Source organism: Zalophus californianus, chromosome 3, assembly GCF_009762305.2.
Source record: "Zalophus californianus isolate mZalCal1 chromosome 3, mZalCal1.pri.v2, whole genome shotgun sequence".
Taxonomy (NCBI): domain Eukaryota; kingdom Metazoa; phylum Chordata; class Mammalia; order Carnivora; family Otariidae; genus Zalophus; species Zalophus californianus.
The window spans coordinates 29123453-29146017 of record NC_045597.1 but is presented as its reverse complement, the minus strand read 5'-3'; the positions used below and the strand labels follow the sequence as shown (position 1 = coordinate 29146017).

At 38.4% G+C, this 22565-nt stretch overlaps 1 protein-coding gene across 2 annotated transcripts in view; it reads right to left on the bottom strand.

Annotated features, from left to right (window-relative positions):
* OBI1 (ORC ubiquitin ligase 1) overlaps nucleotides 1-19984 on the bottom strand; it is a 44698-nt gene extending 24714 nt beyond the window's left edge. Inside the window, exons 1-4 of one of the 2 annotated variants that reach the window (XM_027591029.1) lie at nucleotides 19859-19984; nucleotides 7572-7707; nucleotides 5419-5510; nucleotides 2207-2455 (exon numbers count right to left, since the gene is read on the bottom strand). In XM_027591029.1, the coding sequence (XP_027446830.1) occupies nucleotides 2207-2455; nucleotides 5419-5510; nucleotides 7572-7707; nucleotides 19859-19930 (549 nt within the window). In that variant the 5' untranslated portion in view covers nucleotides 19931-19984. Of the gene's footprint in view, nucleotides 1-2206; nucleotides 2456-5418; nucleotides 5511-6585; nucleotides 6639-7571; nucleotides 7708-19858 lie in introns of those variants that run through there. The other variant, XM_027591030.1, reaches the window with a different exon arrangement.
* Nucleotides 19985-22565: the final 2581 nt, after the last annotated feature.

Sequence of the window (22565 nt, the reverse complement as noted above, 5' to 3'; positions counted from 1 at the left end):
TTACCCTCATGGTTGCAAACTAACCAGTACTGTGGAGGGTTAATTCTTTAAGTGACTGATAAACACTATTACTGCCCCTCTGAAGATACAAGGAAAGTCATTTACTTCCTCCTACACACACACACAATGAATTAAGCTCTCAAACACAGCACCATAAGAAGAGGCACTTAGTGAATGCGTTCTGATGATGATGACAAGCTTAAATTAGAAACTCATTTGACTTCTCTTCCCCATCCCTTCCATACTGTATCACTACATTTCAAGGTCTTTCATCAGTCCTGTGGCTCTCTAATATCCTCATTATGGACTGGCTGGTTCCTCAACTATCAGAGGTATTTTCTTTTCTTTTTTTTTTTTTAAACCATCAGAAGTATTTTCGGTTTAGGTGGGTCAAGATTACAAAGCGCAAAGTTCTGCCCATTCATTGCACCTAGGACTTCACATAACTATTTTGCATTTGCAATACTGATTGCGTAACGATACTGATCTCATAATGGTTTCAAAACTTACCTAGTCCTGGAAACATCAGAAAACAAGTCCATTTCAATCATGTTGTGTAGTCTGAATCTTTTGTACTCCTGTATTTGATTTATAGTATGTTATTTTGTACCTCACATTCAAATTTTGCTTCCACGTTTTTTAATTCATTTGTGCCCCCGTTTATTGCCTAGTACTACCTAATACCACCACTAGGCATCCAAAATGGGCTTGTTAAATATCCCAAATAATTCTGAGGTCTCAGTGTAGCTTTGGGTATTGAATTTAACATGTGACCTTTAAAAGAGCAAAGAAAAACTGTGTTTTATGTACTTTTCTTTCACATACACCACCTACACCACTTTTACAAGCCCAGAATAATGTTTTCATACAGATCCTCATCTTCAAAGAACCATTTATTGCCAAAAATTTAAATGAAGTTTAATAACTATAAAAGAGACCACGTAGACCTTAATGATAGCTCAAGAAGACGAAGGGAAGTTAAAGGGGACATAGTAGATTAATAAATACTGTAACTTTCCAGCTGTCTTTCCTTCTTATATCCTCTTCTTGGACAAACCAACCGGCTAATGTTGGCCTTCAATACCCAAAGAAACTACACACTTCCCCTAAACTTGTAACAAACTCAGTGTAATTCTATCCATAGTTTCTTTTTTCTCTGAAAGCACTAAGTTCCCTTCTTTCATTACGGCCTTTCCTGAGCTCAAACATTTATTTTATAGGCAGGTATGTGAAGACGACTTAGTATTTACACTAAGTTGCACACTTCTATGCTACTCAGCTTTACTGAGGATCCAGGGGCAGTATGTGGTGGTAGTTCTTTAAGGAGCTCATTAATGTTTTCAAGGAGGCAGGACTCAATAATTCAACACAGTAACAATATTTTAAGTGAATGCAGACAGGTTAAATGGGAGGCTGTGGACATGGATACCACAAAACCAACTCCATTCAGCAAAGCAGGACTCCGCTGTGGAGGACTCCCGCTGTGGATAAACTTGAAATGAAAGCCAAAGCCTGGTCCCTCTGGCCAACAAAACTCTACAGCACTTGATTATAACAACTTCTCATACTGACGGCATGGATCTCATCTCTTTTCCTAGACTGAAAAAGCCTAGAGGTTGCCTTTTCCACCTATGCTTTATCTTCTTGGGTGAAAGGAAGAATAATTGAAAAAAATGAACCCACTTCATAAGCTACAATACTTTCTTACATGGAGTATTCCAAAGCAGCTACTCAAAGCTTCCTTGGAATTAGTCATTCAGTCTTTACTTACAATATTAAAAATCAGAGAATGGTAGTATTAGAAAAGATATGTTCCAAACCTTCCATTTTATAGGTAGAGAATTGAATACATTTGTTTTTATGCATATAGGGCATAAGCTTAAGAAAAAATTAAGGCAAACCACAAAGAAGAAATAGAAACACATCCTTTAAACTGATGTCACTCTTCTACAAGAAGATGCAAACTCATACAAAAGCACTACAGTCTTCAATTATGGTCACAAATGGAATGACCTGGTATTTCTTGGCAGCTAATGACATTTAAGGAAAAAAGTTCTACTGCTTATAAATGCTCATCCAGAGATTTTTGTCCTTCCCCAAAAATCTTCTAATGAGTGAAGATAATATGGCTATTTTACTTTTGAAGGTACTTAAAATACAGAATTTTAAAAACTACAGTAGAATTTTAAAAATAACTACAACTTACTTCCTTTAACTTATCCACATCATCTTTTACTTTTTCATAGATTTCATTAGCTGTTCTAAGTTTTTTCTTCCACTCTGCTACAGTTTCTGGGTCAATTTTATTTGGATTATCTGCAACTGGATGCTTGTCTTCATTCTGGTTGCCTTGCATCAAGGTTAAAGGATCCAGAATAGTCTTGATTTGTGACTCTAGGCTAAGATTTTTACTCTTAAGATCTTCTACTTCTTTCTGCAGACAATCTATTTCATCCTGAAAAAGAATTGCATGGCCATTAGATAGATACAGATCCTAAACACGTACATATGCTAAACTGAAGTCAATGTGTTTTTAAATTTTATACTCAAAATTCTGTAGGTACACAGATTCATTATGCATCAGAATAGCTTTGTAGGCAGAAAGTCACATACAGCTGAAATTCTCAAAATGTATTTGACCCTGGTAAAAGCTAGCATTTCCACATTTTAATTCAGTGATAGTTTGTGGTTAAAAAAATAAAAATGTTGGGGCGCCTGGGTGGCTTAGGTGGCTGAGCGTCCGACTCTTGATCTTAGCTCAGCTCTCGATCTCAAGGTCATGAGTTCAAGCCCTGCACTGGGTTCCACACTGGGCATGGAGCCAACTTAAAAAAAAATAAAATAAATAAAATAAAAATAAAAATGTCAAATCTTTGATTTTATTGAAGAAAGCCAGAAAACAAGACAAGTCACGTGAATTCAACAAGGAGGTAGATTCCGCAGAAGAAAATTCTTAGGCATGTTTAATTGCTTTAGTAAGGGGAATTAAAAAAAGACAGTGTTGATCAAGGTCACAACAGTTTTGATGTTTACATTTTTGCTTCTGCATTTGAAGTAGAGTGTAACCCTGTACCATATCCTTCCACTTTCCTTCAGAATACATGTGGTTAATTTTTAGTTTTACTTTAACTTTTCTATATTCTCATTCTTCAATTACCACTGTGACTATTTCAAGTATTAGTTTTCCCCATCTGGAACTGCTGTCTTAAATCCAATTACTAAACATTTGGTCTAGAACTCTTTTTTGTGATACCATTTATTAATCTATAATAGATATTTCATCTTAAACTAAGATTGTTAGAAATTCTGTTGTTAGAAAATAAACTCCAAGTAGTTCAATATGCCAGTGAACTCTTAAAGGATTAATCTGATTAATACCTAAGTATGATAAATATTAATTATGTAAGAATACATTTTAGAGTTAACAGACAGTACTATTTATTATTTTAAATTACAGTACATGTCAAATTCAATTGCGTTATTTAAAATAAGAAAGTAAGTTTTTTGTTGGAATTAATACATTAATAAACAAATATGAATTGGAAAACATATATGAACGAACATTTATGCAGTCATTTATTTATGCCCCACTTTATTTCAAAATATTTTTGAGGCAACTGAAACAGTTTCCATGTATATACTTTAACTTAAAAATATTTTGTGTTAAAATAAGAGATTGATAACATCCCCTCTCTTTAGTCAACATAAAATAACAACTGGGTTTAATGGTTACTATTCAAAACCATGCATATTCCAGGGGTGCCTGGGTGGCTCAGTCCCTTAAGCATCTGCCTTCAGCTTGGGTCATGACCCCAAGGTCCTAGGATTGAGCCCTGCATTGGGCTCCCTGCTGAGCAGGGAGCCTGCTTCTCCCTCTCCCACTTCCCCTGCTTATGCGCACTCTCTATCAAATAAATAAATAAAACATTAAAAAAAAAAAATCCAAAACATACATATTCCATTAGCATGAAGCTAATTTGGAAAATTTCCATCACCATATCAAATCGCCTTCACAAGAAAGAAAACTACTGCATGATCTCACTTATATGTGGTATCTAAAAAACCTGGATATATATAAGCAGAGAGTTAAACAGTGGTTACCCAGGGTGGGGAGGTAGGGGAAATGCAGAGGTGGGAGAAAGGAGATGGGTCAATATGTACAATGTTGTAGTTATGTAGGATAAATAAGTCTAGAGCTCTCAATGTACAGCATGATGACTACAGTTAATACTGTACTGAATACTGGAATTTGCTAGCAGAGTAGATTTCAGGTGCTCTGAACACAAAAATAGAAGTACGTGAGGAGATGGCTATGTTAGTTATTAGCTAGCACAATCATTAGTTAGCACAATCATTCACTATGGATATGTATAGCAAAACATCATGTTGTGGGCACATAAATATATAAGATTTTTAAATTTTATTATTTGAGACAGAGACAGAGAAAGAGCTTGAGCACGAGCGGGGAGACCTACATGGGGCTCCATCCCAAGACCCTGGGCCTATGAAGTCAAACACTTAATCAACTGAGCCCCCCAGGTTCCCCAAATATACACAATTTTTATTAAAAATCAAAAACAATAACCTCACTGGTTAACATGCAAAAAAAAGGAAAAAAGGAAAAAAGCATATTTCACACCAAAATCTCTTTGCTGGTAGTTGACATAGGTATATTTATTTTACAAAAACTAATCAGGCACAGAATTATCAGGGAATTTATAGACAAACAAAATGGAATGAAAGTTACAGTCACTATTTACCAGAGCATTCATAATGCCCTGTGGGGGCTGGAAGACTGACTTTCAGAAGAGGGTTTCTTTTCTCTCCCAACTTGAGGAGAAAATACTTACAAAATGATGTGTCTATTGAGGACAAATTTGAAATTAAAAAAGAAAAAAAAATGCTTATATTTGTTCCTGTCTTCTATTTGAAATAGAAAAGGGAAAAAGAAAAAAAAATTATCAAATAAGATATTAAGTAGGCTCCATACCCAACATGGGGCTTGAACTCCTGATCCTGTGGATCAAGCGTCACATACTCTACTGAGCCAGCCAGGAGCCCCTCAAATAAGATTTTTTTTTTTTTTAAAGATTTTAATTATTTATTTGACAGAGTGAGACACAGCAAGAGAGGGAACACAAGCAGGGGAAGCGGCAGAGGGAGAGGGAGAAGCAGGCTTCCCAAGGAGCAGGGAGCCCGATGCGGGGCTCGATCCCAGGGTCCTGGGATCATGACCTGAGCCGAAGGCAGACGCTTAACGACTGAGCCACCCAGACGCCCCCAAGTAAGATATTTTTAAAATAGCATTTAAAATAAGATTTCACTGGATATTTACTCTAAGAAGTCCAGAGACTGAGATAGCTAAGTTTTAGCTTGAATTCAGTGTTGTCCTCATTTTAAATTATAATTATTATTTACCTCATACTCTTTGTGGAGTAACTCAAGTCTAGTTTTCCGAAGGTGCTTCCTGACTGTATGGCTTAACATAGGTTCACTTTCGCTTGTTCCTCCTACAAGGGGGAAAAAAAAAATCTAACTTTTATTCTGATTTAGGCAGTATGAAAACAAAGATAAACGGTTTTCTTATTGTCTTACATAGTTCTCCAGCTTAATTTCTACCCTTTCCCTTATATACACACTTGGGGCTGCCACCTAGGCCTTTTCTCTATCTCAATCTAGAGAAAAGATAAGTATCAAATAACACCATAATACCTTCAGTAAAATATCATGGGTGTTTACTTACCTGTGTATCTTATTATAATAAACTCAATGAAGGCAAAGGCTGTATTTTGTTAATTATCACATTTGGACTACTGCAAAATTTGAATACCAGCAACTGTTAAGTGGTAATAAAACTAATGATTATATTTATATTTAACCAGTTAATATATTATCCATATTATCAATTTAAATTTCACATAATTATCCAATATGTTTATCTATCTATATATACATATGTGTTCATATTATGATATATATATTATTATAACCGAAGTATTCAAACATACCTAGTTACTGGTAACACAAATGAAAAGATTAATGCATCTTTTAACTGAATCTAACAACCCAGTTACAATGGATTATGAATCACAGCATTAACTGTATGCCCGTAACGCAATACAAATACACTCAAAATGAATTCTTTCTGAGAGCTCATCACCTATGCTGTGGTTACTTTCTTTGTACCTCTTAGTATCATGACAGCAAAGGCACTTTACAGATGTTCTTTTTCAGGACATTCTATCCAAATACAAGATGAATGAACTATTTTACTTGAGTGAATTTATGAAATATCACTTAGATATGAAGGCAGGAGAAGGTATGTGAAGAGAAGCTGGGAAAAACACATTCAAATTATTTTAATCATCAAAGTTCACACAGAAAAATATTCCTCTACCAGATTTCACCCAGGTATCAAGAAAGAAACCTTGGAATAATCTCTGATTCCTCCTTTGGATTTCTTAGCTCCAAAGTCCTACTAGTTCTCTTCTTTTGTTCTGGTATTTATCTTCCTTTCCATTTGCACTGTAAAAATCTTACTAAGTCCATTTTCCCTAAATTGGGATTATTACAATGACTTCTTACGTTTTCTGAAAAGTGTTTTCTATACGTAGCCAATGATAGATCCACTTTTAATTTTTCCTAAAGCAGAAACAAGTAAAAATCATTTTAATTTCTGCAATCTAAGAATGATAACTTAATGAAGAGAATAAAATCCAAACACTAAAAACGCTCTTTAAATGTTTAATCTTTCAAGGATCTTCTAGTTCAAGTTTTATCTCCCTTTTACCCACACTGGTATCACACTGAATGTTCTTTTTTGTCCTAAAACCAGACTCACATTCCCCCTTAACTGGGCTAGAGCCTCCTACCTGACATACTCACATTGTGTCTCTCCCCTTCAACCCAACTCACATATCATTCCTCAAGCACAGTTTGGATCTTGCCACTCCCTTGTTCAAAACCATCGGCTCACTCTACTCTTCTTTTCACCCACAGAGCAAGTCCCTGAATTAGTTTATTATTCAAGATTCTCTGCACTAAAGTCTCAATTTATATTTTCAGTCTTATTTCAGTAGTCAGACCAAACTTAACTACTGATCATTTCTAAAAACATTCTTTGTGTTTTCCTACTTCTAATCCTCAGTTCATGCTATTCTCTCTGTATAAAATGCCCTCCCTAATCTTTACCAGTTGAAATTTTATCCATTCTTAAATCTCTTAAGGCCACGTGCTTTATGAAGCCTTTCTTGATATTCCCAGCTGAACTTCCTTGCCTGAACTCTATGGGCCTCTTTGACCTTTAGCACCTGCTCCTTTAAACCATTAATATCTTGGTTCACATGCATAGCCTCTTACCATAATGTTAGTTCCACAAGGCTCTAAGATTTCTCATAGTGGCTTGTGCCCCTCATGCGTTCATTTACAGATTATACAAATGACCAATCCATCCGTATGACAGTGGCAAAATGACAACCATGAAAATTGTCTATTTTAGTCTTTCTCCAAATATACACTATTTAGAAATTGTTTCAAATCTGTTTTTATGCGTTTATAAAATAGGCCCTTACCAATAATCTCTTTGCAAGGATTTTCAGGCGTGATGGGGACTCTGCAAGCTGGACACTGGCTATTATTCTTCAACCACAAATCGATACAAATTGAACAAAATACATGGTTGTTGATGCATATGACAGGCTGGCGTACCTTTGAAAAAAGAAACACTACTTTTAGTACAGGGCAATAGTCATAACTGGGAGAATCCCAGTTAAGTTTAGTTTAGAGCAAACAAATAGTTTCTCTAGAGTACAGCAGAGTACATGCTTTAAGAGGAAATTATTCAGGATTTATAAAAACACTGGTTTATAATTTAAACAGCAAACAATGCTGACAGAAATACTGACATGCACTAAATATAAAAATCTTTGACTCCATTTATATAAGCACAAATACTAATACTTTACATTTATATAGTCTTATATTTTACAAAGGGCTTTCACATTACTTTCTCTGTGTTTTTGTTTTGTTTTAAATAGTCCTGTTTTGTATTTAACACAGTTAAATATACCTCACAAGGAAACCAAATTGTGAAGAAATTAGGCGGCTCGGTCAGGATTAACTAGGTGTTCTGTGTGTAGCTGTTTTATAAGACAGAAAATAAAAGAAAGAAGTTACTTTAGTTTTCTATCTGATGTTATGTTTGTTTACACATTTAATGTCTATCTCTCCTATTAGAAAGGAAGCTGCATGAGAACAAGAACTTCCCTCATTTCATTCATTCCTAAATCTCTGACGCCTAGAAGACAGCCTAGTACACAGTAGGTACTCAATAAAAACTCGCTGGATTAGTAATTGCTATTAAGACAGTATTTAACATTAATTAGGGAACTGCCGGAGGAATAATAACTTAAAATTCTTCAAGTAGCAAAAATTTTAAAATAAAAACCAAAATAACATGGAAATGCTTAGGCTTTCACTTGATTCACAAGGTAATGTTACTGTGGACTCAAAATACTTTATAGCATTTTCAATAGTTTCCTGTTATAATAATAATAAAAATACCATTTTAGAGTCCTTCTACACTCGAGATCAGAAGATTAAGAGAAAACAGAGAAAGTAGAGGGAGAAGAGACAGAACCACCACAAACCACTTTTTTAAAATTTTTCCAGCTTATTTTTTATTATGTTCAGTTAGTCACCATATAGTACATCATTTTTCATGTAGTGTTCAATGATTCATTAGTTGCATATAACACCCAGTGCTCATCACAACACATACCCTCCTTAATACCCATCACCCACCACCTCCTCCCCCAACCCCCTCCCCTCTGAAACCCTCAATTTGTTTCCTCACTGATTTCTCCCCCTTCAGTTTGCCCTCCCTTCCCCTGTGGTCCTCTGTGCTATCCTTATGTTCCACATATGAGTGAAACCATACGATAATTGTCTTTCTCTGCTTGACTTATTTCACTTAGCATCATCGCCTCAGTCCCATCCATGTCGATGTGAATGGTGGGTATTCACCCTTTTTGATGGCTGAGTAATATTCCATTGTATATATGGACCACATCTTCTTTATCCATTCATCTGTTGAAGGGCATCTCGGCTCCTTCCACGGTTTGGCTATTGTGGACATTGCTGCTATGAACGTTGGGGTGCATGTGCTATGTCTGTATCTTTGAAGCAGATACCTAGCAGTGCAATTGCTGGGTCACAAACCACTTTCTGCAGAGAAAACACTTACGCTGCTCTATGTCTGCCTCAGAGAGATAGTGTGTATTCATTAATTTGAAAGGGGTCTCTACCTTAAAGAAATCACAGATGTATGGCGATCCAGACAGGCAGAAAATCATTTTAAGTGTCACTGTAAAGAACTCCTTGGTCTTAGTGTGGCTTTCTAAACACTGAGATGCTCCCTTGATTATGCACATTAACATATGAAAACTAAACAGAAAAGATGATTCAGCATTCATTTAGATTTCCTCTTGGAGAAACGAATTCTAATTCATTCAGTTCAACTTATCTGAATGAATGAATGAATGAATAAGATACGAAGGACAGCTTCTCATACTCTTCTTCCAACGTGCTCCTACCTACAGCAAGGAGTGAATGTTTATCTAGAAGGTATTCCTGGTCAGAGTCTCAAGAGGCAGACAAGTCTAAATTTCCTTTACAGGTCCTGTTTTTTCCTAAAAAGTCATGTAATTCGTCCAAGTTCACCATCATATATTCGTGGGTGTTTTCATCTTCAAAGTCATGAAATGTTTTAAGAACAAAAAATTTCTCAAAACTAAGTACCAGAAAGGTACTGCCCAATCTATTCTATAGCTTTCTGCAACACACACACACACACACACACACACACACACACCCTAAATTCCTACTATACTCCTAGAAGTATGTGTACCCCTAAATTAAGAAACTCAAGTAAAGAAAGAAAAGTTATGTCCTTGGACTTTAAGAGCAGTGATATAATTTCTTTTTTTTAAGTCATGAACTCATCTAAAATGGATGAAAGCCAATGGTCAAAACATGAAACTGTGCACATTTAAAAAGATTCAAGATGCTCTCCTACTTCTTAGAGGCTTCCCTCATTAGAAGCACATTTAAAGGCAATCAGTACTTTCTATGTAACTGCTTCCACAACAAAGGTTAACTATCTCCCCAATCTAAGAGATGGTTTTGGATAACTCAGTGGTTGATGCTATCACTAACTAAGGTGAGAAAGATGGAGGAAGAGAAGGTCTGAGAATCACTGGCATAAATATGATGGCATTTATTTTTTTTTTTTAAGGATTCTATTTATTTGACAGAGAGAGACACAGTGAGAGAGGAAACACAAGCAGGGGCAGTGGGAGAGGGAGAAACAGGCTTCCCGCCGAGCAGGGAGCCCGATGTGGGACTCGATCCCAGGACCCTGGGATCATGACCTGAGCCGACGGCAGATGCTTAATGACTGAGCCACCCAGGCACCCAATATGATGGCATTTAAATCCACAGGACTGGAGGAGATCCCTCCATGGGCAGAGTAGCTTGAGACAAGGCATTCCAGCAAGCAGAGGAAGGAAAAGAAGGAACTGCCAGCAAAGGGACCTAAGAAAGAGGGGCCTGTGCCAGAGGACAGGAGAGTACGGTCTTAAAGAAGCCAAGAAAAGAGATTTTCAAGAGGAAGACAATGGCCAAGCATGTCAAATGATAAGAGAATGAGCTTGGGGTGCCTGGATGGCTCAGTCAACTAAGCGTCAGACTCTTGATTTCAGCTCAGGTCATGACCTCAGGGTCATGAGATCAAGTCCTGTGTTAGGCTCCTCATTGGGCACAAAGCCTAGGAAAGGGGAGGGGAGGGGAAGAGAGGGGAGGGGAGAAGAGAGGAAAGGAGAAGAAAAAGAATGAGCCTGATATGGAAAGAGAAATGACTATACGATTAAATTACATGGAAGTCATTGTGATCTGTTACTGACAAGCGCTGCTTCAGTAAATGGTAAGAATGGAAACTTGACTGAAGGTTGAGAAAGACAGGGAAAGGTTAAGTGACAACAGAGAATATAGACAATTCCTTCATGTTTTGCTGTGAAGGAGTGAGCATAAGAATTAAGACCATGGTAAGAGATGCCAATGAGAATGACACAGTAAAGAGGGGATATTAATGACGGAGGAAGAAGAGGAGGGATTAGAGCCACAGGCAGCAAAGTCCCTAAGAAGTCAAGAGGGAATGAAATCCAAAGCACAAAGCAAAGGTTTTGGCTTTTACGGGATTGAGGATCTGTCTTTCATTGTAACAAAAGGGAAGGCCAAGGGTATGAGAACAAATGCAAAGGGGTTAGAAGATCTGTTGATGGAAAAATGAGAGAACTCATGTTCTAACTATTCCAATTGCTTATATTTTAATCATTAAATATGAGGTGAGATTCCCAGCTGAAAGTGAGAAGTGGGTAGGGATATCAACTTGAGAAAACAGAATAAAGCAGTATTTTGAAAAAGGAGAAAGTAAATTTACTAGTAATTTACATATAGCAGGATTGCCAAACATTGCTGAGTTCCTCTTTGAGATCTGTGATTTTTACTATAAACAAAAACCAATTAACACAGGTGTTTATTTTTCTTACCAATTTTTACCTGTTCAGTTTCAGGCAGGAAGCAAATAAGTAGATGGGTTTACCCAGAGTTGGGTTTTTGCCAAGAAGAAAGAGAGAGACAAGGGACTGATGATAATAAATGACCATGGTTAACAAGGGACAGGAGTATATGAATGGTAATGATGACAGTGAAAAAGTGATATTCACAGAGTCAACGAATTGGTCTTGATAAGGCTGAAGTAATGCTGGAGAGTAGGTATGATGAAAAGAGGATCAGAGAGATACTTATAGTCAAAATACCAGAGTTGGTACAGCTGCTTTCTTTAATGTTTTTTTCCTGGGCCATCTTATCTGGCATAGTTCTATTTTCTCTCTTAATCTCATGTATCACATGATGTTAACATCTTTTCTATGACAACTCCTGAGAATCCTCTTGTAACTGGATTTCAGTAAGTGGCAGAGCTTAGGTTTTGAGAGACAAACCTGGGGCTAACTCCAGCTGGGCCACTTGAGCTGTTTGACCTTGGGTAAGCCCTTTAGTTACAATGATCATCGGTTTCTGTCTCTGAAGATAATGGCTTAACTTAGTATACTTTTCATCCAGGCATTAAGATTTAATAATGTAAAGATACAAACACAGAGGGTTCCAGATAGCAATCCCTCAAAAAAAGAAAAAAAGAGAAAGAAAAGAAAAGGTAACAGTATTACTATATCTGTGCCTCAGAGCCAACTCCATGTAAGGATCTTGTAGCTGCCTCAATTATAACATGTCCAAACCCAAACTTGGCTTCCTCCACACATTTGCTCCTCCTCCTGCACTCCTTCTTATCTAAGGTAATGGCACTACCACCTTGTTACTTGAACTAAAATACTCAGAGCTGTCTGTCTCACCCTTTTCACTTAGCCTCACCATCCAGTTGGTCATCAAATCGTGGTATCATGTATCAAGTCTAAGTGGCCAGAGATTTTAAGATGGACCAATATTTTCTGTACCACTAAGAAAAAAGTATGAAAAATGTGCCAATTACAACTGTAAGATGCCATCACTTGATACAGCCAGGTTTCAAAAAAGTTATAGTATGAAAAATTACATCCTAGAATTGTCAAAATTTGGCAAATCTACCTCAAAATGTTTTTTGCTTTGTTTTACTTTTACCTATCATCTATCCCTTCTTTTCCATCTTCACCTCAATGAGTTCAGGCTCTCATTCTTTTACCCATGGACCTATTGCAATGACCTCCTCCCACCCAAGCTTCCTGGCTTCCAAATATTCACTTCTGTCCACTTATTTTTTTTTAAGATTTTTTACTTATTTGTCAGAGAGAGTGCGCGCACACGCACACGCAAAAGCAGGAGGAAGGGCAGAGGGAGAGGGAGAAGCAAGCTCCCCGCTGAGCAAGGAGCCTGAAGCAGGACCCTGGGATCATGACCTGAGCCGAAGACAGAGGCTTAATTGACTGAGCCAACCCAGGCGCCCCTCTGTCCACCTTTCCTACTGACGCCAGAGCTATCTTTCTAAAATATGGATCAGCAGCTTTCACTGTTCTGCAAAACAGCAATGATTTTTCCCTGTTCATAATTTTTAGCATTCAAAGAACATAATCTGGTTCTTAAACAGCCCTCTCATCTGCTACTTCAATACTGACCTTCTATTTCAATACTTGATATAACCTACACTTCAACCACACAGATCTACTTGATGTTCACCAAATTAATAGGAACAGTGGAAGCTCCCTGTTTATTGTGCTCTCATTTCTTGGCTTGATATAACCTGCTGGTCTCCAGCTTCCCCAATCAAAATAGAGTCGCTTCCACCTTTTAAGATGAAAATCAAATGCTACCTCTCTCTTCTGCAAGGCCTTCATTAATCCTTTTTAAAATTAACTGGGTCTTTCTCTGATTTTCATAAGGGTACTCCTTATGCATTGATTTAATGTTCATTTCTTTCTGTACTGTACTTAGAAAGTGGTTTACATCCTGCTTCCCAATTGGATTTCAGGCTCCTTAGGGTCAGGGGATGGGCATGCTCATCTTTGTATTCACCTACAGCACCTGATATAATGCCTCACACACTCTAAGATTAATAAAACTGAATTCTGATGTATTAAAATGAAAGGCTGAAATAATGTTCCTAAAAGTGTCTCAAGAAGCAAAAGGTCAATGGCCACTAACAAACTGTGTAAAAGCAAAAATTTAAACTTCCCATTTAATATGCCAAACTCTTTAGAAGAACAATCACAGGCAGACTACTTAGCTCTCTCTGCTAAGACCATTGGCAATGCCACCCACAGGAGAATCATTTTCACTGTTTGATACATGGTATTGTCACTGTCATTGTGGTGGAGTTTTAAAGAGTAGACTAATTCACTTCTTTGGAACAAGTACTTATCAGATGATTTCTAAACAATGGTTTAAATTTAGCTTAGGAGAAGCGAAATCTATAAATAAATAACTACTAAAACAAATGACTTCTTATTTATTTGACTGTAACCTACAGGAGCAAAATACAAAGAATCTAGCCCTCCCTCAATTCCTGTACACCCCACTTCCTCTACCCAGATCCTGGTATATACAATACCTAAACACGCACATAATTTTCCTTAATATAATCTTACTGAGATATGGAAATAGTCATAAGTTGCCTGTTATTAGACTTTATATCCAATTTACTCTCAAATGAGATCTGTGGCAATAAAACAGTATTCTTACGAAATAAAAATGCAAGATGACAACAGCAAGTAACGTGTACAATGCCAAACTCATCTGGAGTAAGCATGTCAAAATGATGTTCTAGGGTAATACTCCCTGAGGCTGGGAAGGAAGAGGAGAGAGATAAGAGAAAGCAAGGTATAAAAAGTGGGCTCTTATCACTGGAATGGGCCTGAGTGGGGCAGTCCTAGGTGCAGAAAGATTAACCCTAAATCTGTAATTCTACTGCATAGTTTTCATTTCTTTTATTTGAAGATGTTTCAGTTTGGTTTTTTTTTTTTAAGATTTTATTATTTATTTATTTATTTATTTATTTGACAGAGAGAGATATAGCAAGAGAGGGAACACAAGCAGGGGGAGGGGGAGAGGGAGAAGCAGGCTTCCCGCTGAGCAGGGAGCCCAATGCAGGACTACTGATATTTTGGACTGAGGAACTTTTTGTTGTAGGGAGCTTTCCTGTATATTGTAGAATGTTTAGCTAGCAGCATCCCTGGGCTCTACCCACTAGACATAACTAGCACACCCCTGGAGACAATCAGAAACATCTCTAGGCATTGCCAAATATCCCTGGGGGATGAAATCCATCCCACCTCTTTGAGAACCACTGGTCTAGGATATTCACATGAATTTCCCAAATAACCTAATGGCCTTGGTAGTATCAAATTCATTTTCAGCTGTGGAAACTGAGACTCAAGGAAATAATAATACAGGTTATAAGTGGCGGAACCAGTATTTAACCATCATTCAATGTGACTCAGCTGAAATTGAGTGCTCTTTCAACTAAGAAATAGATTTTTCTTCCTTAGGGTAGAGTTAGTAAACAATAGTCTGAGAGTAAGAAATAGAGGGCACATGCCTGAAAGAAGCAAAAGATTAGGATCAAGACTTTGGGATCAGTAGAGGCTACAGAAAAGGGGCACTGATGGAGGTGATGGGAAGGAAAGACAACCAACTAGCCTGGCAATCACACTTAAAAGTCAACTCCTCTGTCTCTTATCACCTTTGCTAGAGACTAGAGCTAATCTTTCTTCAAATAATATTCTATCTTGCACCTATGTCAACATTTTATGGGCTTCATGAGACAAAACCTAGAAAGACTGTGAAAAAGAAGGCTGAGGTATAGAAATGATGCTAATAGCTCCCCTACCATCACCAACTCTGGGAATTTGGAAACTTTTCAAAAATAAAATTTCTGGATTGTTCTTGTTATGTTTCAAGAAATCTTTGGCTCTAGACCAAAATTTCGGTCCTAGAACTTTAAAACTGTGTTATCCTGAGAACTAAGTTGCTTAATGCCTATTGGTCCGGGTCCCCATTTCTATCCAGGTAAATGGAAAGGTAATACATTTTTGCCTCCCCTACCTTAATCCCTACTTGGAATGCTTTCAGGAATCTTATTTGTTTAGTAAGTATGCTAGCTATTACATACCAACCTTAAAATTATTAGGATATATCAACACTTTTTTTTTAGTGAATTTTTTATTATGCTCTAAGTATGTTAAAAAAAAACCCACATTATTATACATTTTTTAAAGTGTCTGCATTCTTTAAACTTAATTTGGAAAAGAGAAAAATGGTAGTCCATATGGCTTTTTTCAAAGCAAATTACTTGTGACAGTTATGTACAAGGCTGGTTCTTAAATCCACTCTTGGGAACTGAGAGGCAGTCAGGACTCAAATGTGGGCTCAGTGTACTGAGGCTGATAACCTGCTAGCCAATCAACAGCCTCTGATGAACACTGATGAATGAATTTAGTCAACCTATAATGAGGACTCAAAGTTGCATAAAGCTTTGTAGCTAGCCTTACCTTGTCAACATTTTTAATCAACAATATGGGTGGAAAGCAAGGCAAGGAGTCCTCCCTGAAAAAAAAAAAAAGGATTCTTCCTGTAGTACTCTAAGCTGGAAGCAGTCCACCCTATTACTGGACTCTACAAGAAACAGACACCCCACATCCTAAGGAAGCTGATTTCATCTCAGATTATTTCAGCCAGAGAGCTTGCCCTTACATAAGTACAAATCTTAATATTGTGGAGCTACATAAAGCTTGATTCCCTTCCAAATGAAAAATAGTCTTTAGTTAAAGATTTACTATCATATCCATTCATTCCAACACAATTCCATTCCGCTTATATTCAAACCTCAATTTCAACTCCTTTCCAAATGATTTCAAAATACTCTCACTTATTTATATTTATTTTAAATATTTAAAATATATTTTAAACTGGACTCATACTCAAGTGAGGAATAACTGAATACAATATACTAATGTTAAACAGCATCAGAAGTCTAGTTGCTTGGCATTTCACTTTAGAACCTCCTTCATCCTTTCATAAAACTAAATATGGGCCACATTGGGAGACATGTTACTCATGAAAAAATGCAAAGTCAATAAGGGTATTACATGCAACAATCATTTGATTTCACAGCTTGAATCCTAATTTCGAATTATCCTGAGATAAACTGGTCTGTAGCAATCTGATGCCAGGACCAAAATGTCATTTAACAGATATCCTGAACTAGATCATTCCTATATTTCTGCTTGCTGGCCCACTAGTCCAAGGCAAAGGGAAAAAATTAAGGAGAAACAGGCAAGAAAATATGTTCCATAAAACTCTTCCCACAGGATGTGTACCGACCTTCTTCAAGCCACACAGAGCTCTTGTGATACTGGCAAGGTTGCTAAACGTTACTGCGCAGAGAGAATCCACCTTTAAGACTGGGGTAGAGACAGGCAGAAAATGCAAAATGTCTAAACTGTCCAATTTTAAGAACATTTGTATCGAAAAGACAAAGTATTGACAATGTGCATACTTAGGCTATCTCCACTACTTCTTTACCTTTCCATTCTCTCCCATCCCAATCAGCATCTATATTATCCATTTAGATTTGAGGTCTCTCCTACCCCAACCTTCTCCTTTAAAGTAATATGCATTTTTTTTTTTTTACAGTGACCTTTCAGGGATAATGGCCCCTAATTCTGTTGAACAAGCAAAAGAAAAGGATCTTGCTGATGGTGAGATTTGGAGACAGATAATCTTGCTGATGTTGAGATTTGGGGACAAATAATGAGGTTGGCAAAAGAATGGTTATCTGGGAGAGGGCTAGGCAAAAAGGACCTTAAAGGTAGATCACAGAGTTGGCCAGAGATGCTGTGTCAGGGAGGTGGAAATAACAATGGGAACCTACTACCCCAGGTTATGCTATCTCCAGTATCCCACAAATACCAGTATGTGGGGAGGGTAAATGGTCCAAGCAGATCAGATTTGCTTTAACTATACAAAAGGCAACAGTTATATGAAACCAGTTAAAACCTCTGGACATCCTGTGGCAATTTCTAGAATAAACTCACTCCATTGGGAAAGCAAATCTTCACCAAGTAAATGCACTGCCTCAGAAAGCCACCGGAAAGAACAGTTACTTGAAAGGTTGGTCTGCTCATAGGAGGGCCTGTCTCAGCACCCACACTAAAGGTAAACATTTATTGAATATTATTCTGTCCCAGGCCTTATGCTAAGCACTACATATGAATTACTTGATTTATCATCCCAAAATGCAAGGAAGGATGTTGCTACTACTACTATTCCCATCTTACAGATTAGGAAACTGCTCTGAAAGAGGTTAAGTAACTTGAATGAGGTCATATAACTAGTAAATGGAAGAAGCTAGAACTCATGCAGTCTGAACATAGAACTCAGGCCTTCAACCACCACACCTTTATGCCTCCATAGTAGAAAAAGATGACAGTTCACAAATCGTTAATCTCTTATTAGCAGATTTCATTTTAGAACACAGCCAACAAATACAGGAAAAAGAGAGAGAGAGAAAGGAAGGGAGGGAGGGAAGGAGACCCCCAAGAGTGTCTGCTCACGTGAGTTTTTAGGAACTAATCTACTGAAGACACAAATGATAACGACAAAGGTTCAAACCAGAGACTATAAGCCTTAGTTTTATGTTAAAAAAAAGGGGGGGGGGCAACCAACCTATCTATCTCACAGCACTGGTGAGAAGAGTAAATGAAGTAATTAAATACATACAAAAGCATTCTGTAATCTTCAAAGCACTGTACTCTACTAGAATCATTTCTGTTACACACAGAAAGCATAGGTATGGAAAATCAACCAGGCAGAACACATTTTCAACACAACTGCAAAAGGGCCTATTAACTAAACTAATGGAAACAGATATAAAGCATACAACTAAGACCAAGTGAAAATTATTTCCCAAGATATTTTTATCAGCTCTTAATGCTATTGCTGGGAGCATATTCACTCAGAATTTAACATATACTTGTGGGAACTTCATGTCAGAAACCAAATGTAGAAGAGCAAACACAACATCATCTCCTCCTCCCAGCTATGTAAGTAGGCAGTGTCAGCAAATGCCAGCTCAAATACCACCCTCCATGCAGCCATCCTTGATCTCTCCAGTCAGAATTGATCACGCCATCCCCTATATACTCTCACAGCACATCTGCTATTTCCTTGGCATTTCATTCTGAGGGATATCAAGTTATCAGTTGCTTCCAAGCCTGACTTCCTACTTCTGGAACTCAGTAAATTCACACAGAACCCCAACACCTAAGGCAGATGATCGTGTTGGCTGGCAGTCAAATGTTTGCTCTCTGAAGTTCGTATGTCTCAATTCTAAATATGCGGCTGTAGTTTCAGTCTGCATTTCAGGGTAAACACAGACACACCACAAACGTAAAAACAATTCAGGGTGGAGAAAAAGCTCATTGTTCATACATAGTATCTTCTTTTCTTGATCTATGCGTTAAAGAAATGCTCTTTTGAAAACCGAATGGGAGGCACAAACGGAAACGAAAGAGCAGACAAATGCTTTAGAACCTTCAAAATCCCGTTTCTAATTCAGAACTACTCTCTCCTAATTTCACAAACACATTAGGCACCTTTTGCAACACAAAGAGAGGGTATTCTATCTCATCGCTGATCCGTTCTTGGAATAAAAGACCATGACTTTCATTTTTAAACATCACTTAAGGGCGGGTACTATTTACTTTTCAAATTTTGAACCCAGAGCAAAGGACACGGCTGGGTTAAGCAAAGGAAAGGAGGTTGGAAATGGAAAAGACTCCCCAACTAGCACTGCAGGCAGGCCCAAGGACAGAAACATTAAACTTGTGTAGGGAACGAAGGAATCTTAGGCAAGGCTCCCAGGAAACGTGCTTCAATGGGCCTCACCACACGCCACAGGGGTGGCAAAGGGGCGTAAAATACTGTTGAGATTCCTTTCTGACGAGGCCTCCTTCGACGCCGGAGTCGGCCGGGTGAGGCCGCCGGCGGAGGCAGAACAGCCTGGCCGCCCTCCCTTCAGACCCCAGGACGCTGTCATCCTCCTCCAAAAGGCACACAGATGAACCCAGTAATCACGACGCGCTCCCGTCCCCCAGGACGCGGCCTCCCATTGCCTGAGGAGAACGCGGGTTAGCGTCTGCACCCATCTCGGCGCCTCACGCCCCGTCCCCGCCACATGGAGACCGCCCTCGGCTCCGGAGGACGACTTCATACCCGACCCTGTAACGTAGAAGTGCCCAGAATCACCCATTACCTTCCCCAAGCAAATGTGGCACGTGATGGGCAGAGTGAGCGACAATGTAACGTTCTGCACGGTCTGAGCCATGGCAGCGTTCAGAATCCCGCCAACACGGAAGTCCCGCCGACGGCGGCTCCTCGCCGCGTCTGGGGCCGCGCGAGGCCGGCTACGGCAGCCCGGCAGGGCCACAGCCCGCCGGGAGAGGAAACGAAAACGCGCTTTCGAAACGCGCGGTCACCACGGCTTTTCTTTCCTTCCTTCCTTCCTTCCTCCCTCCCTTCCTTTCCTCCCTTCCTTCCTTTCCTTAAAAAAAAATTCCCGTGTTGGGGAGCTGCAAGATCCTTGAGAATAAGAAGGAAGGCAGTATACTACAGGCATTGATGGAGGATCCTGAAAGTTTAAATGAAAAAGTGCGGGGCCGAGAGGAAGATGGGGAAGGCGATTTTAAATGCCTTACTCTTTCCCAGAGGGTGGAGGGGGAGTTTTCCGCCTAAAAATTAAACCCTACACAGTCTGCAAACACATGGCGCAGTCAAAACAGGAAGAGAAAAGATGTTATCTATATATTTTAATTTTTCAAAACAACTTTCTGCCGCTCTCAGGTCTTTTTCCATTCTGAAATGATGTAATGTCCCTTAAAAGCAACAGTGATTGTCTTTTGGTCTGTTTCCGAGACAGGTTAACATTTTATCGCAACTTTCCCTGAAGACATTCTTTTAGTTGGCCCTTCTGTGGTTTCTAACAGAGACTTAAGGGTCCGAGCCACGGACTCTGATTTACACCCACCAGTGAGAAAGCTGCAGATAGTGCCAGGCGTCCACATTCCCGGAAAGCACTTGCACAAGCATTTAAAGCCTTCCTTTCAGGTGCGTGTTGGGTAAGGTATGTATCATTGAGCTGTAGAACTCGGAAGGACAGTGTGTGAGGTTCTAAGTCAGCATTTTCTACCAGTGAAAAAGAAAAACTAGAAGTCCCTACATGAATCTTGAATATAACAGATTTGGAATTTAACAGCAACTAACTTTAAGTGAGAAAGAGCCAATGTAATTAATTTATGCAAACAAATACCATTTGTGAGTAGGGAGTTTTAGAAACAAAACCAATGGAACGACTTTTGGTAATCTTTCGGAAAAAGAGTATGATCACGAGAAGCACGTGGTCAAAGGAAAGGGGTTCTGGACCTGTACCCGTAGGGTAGCATTCCCTGCCCCGACAACTTCCTACTCTACTGGCTTCAGACAATTTATTTGACCTCTCTGCTTCTTAGCTTCAGTTTTGGTAAAGTGCGTGTGCATGTGTGTATTAAATGAGGTCAATGTATGCTTACTATCCTGTTTCAAAGAAACAGACAATAATGGGACTGGACCAGCCAGTAATTCACCTAAAGAAGCCCAAGTCCAGTTCAAAATCGCCTCACAGACAACAGTGAGAATTCTTCCAAACAGCTCAAAACTTCATTTCCTTGGAATTGGAGGCCATCATCTGTTTGGAATTGGAGAATTAGGCAAAATAGTCACATCGCTTGTTTGGTTAATGGCCACTTTTTCAAAATGCCTGGCATAAAGTCACCTGGTTTGGTTATTTTCTGGCTATTTGAAATAATATTTTTATGCGGTTTGGAGTTCACATGTTTTGCTAATATATCTTTCCTGTCCCTAGATCTCAGACTTCAGAATGAGAAATCTCCAGGTCATTTATTACCCACTGTCATTCAAGTTTCACCTTTTCCTCATCCTGCAGTGTTCTTCCCTACTCTCACCTTGTCCATTCCCTGTTCTCATCTCACTGATACCTAAGATGGTATGTTAGGACCTGTCATTGCCACCCTCTGAGTAGGATGTAGGACTGAGAATGTTCTGCCTCTCACATCCATCCCTGGAAACAGTGCAGCAGGGAGACATGTTGAAGACAATTTTTTAAAAAATTCTTTTCCGTTGTTAATGGAGAAGATTCATTTCTTGTTAATCACCTTGGTGATTGGTGTTAATAGTCACAAAGTGAGTTTAAAAAATTGTAATGTACATTTTAAGTAGAATGTTAAAATCTAGAGTATTCCCAGCCTCTCTTTCCCCATTCACTATCATTGTCACAGCTCCTTTGTGCTGTTGTTGTAGTTTGTCCATATAGTTATTTCTGTGCTGATCACATCGTATTATAGTTGGTTGTTTATGTGTTTGCCCCCACAACAGACCGTTTTTTGAGGTCAGAGATTGTGTCTTGATTTATCTCTAGTATCTGGTACTAGGTGACTATTCCACAAAAGGTAATATTTTCTTTAGCTACAGACTCGGGCTGTTTTAAACATTGTCTTTACTTGTTTTTCACTGCAAAATGGAAGACTGTGTTGCTTTTTTGCTAATTATAAAAATAATAAGGCTTGTCTTAAGAAAATTAAGCCATTTATAAATATATAAAATAATAAGCAAAAGTTCCTCTGTACTTATGCCTCATCTTCCTATCCTGTGTGGTAATCACTATTAAATTCTAAAGCATATCCTTACAAACAGTTTAATTCATATATTTGTGCATAAGCACAAATAGGATCATACCAAAATATACCTGCTTTGTTTACTAATGCTTGTGAATAGGCGTGTGCACACACACACACACACACATCTAAATAATATTGTTAGCAATATGGGCTGATAAGGACTATCTCTAGGTCCAAACTGATTCCAGACCAATTCCCAGGCATCACTTTTAAGAATACAAATGGTTTAAG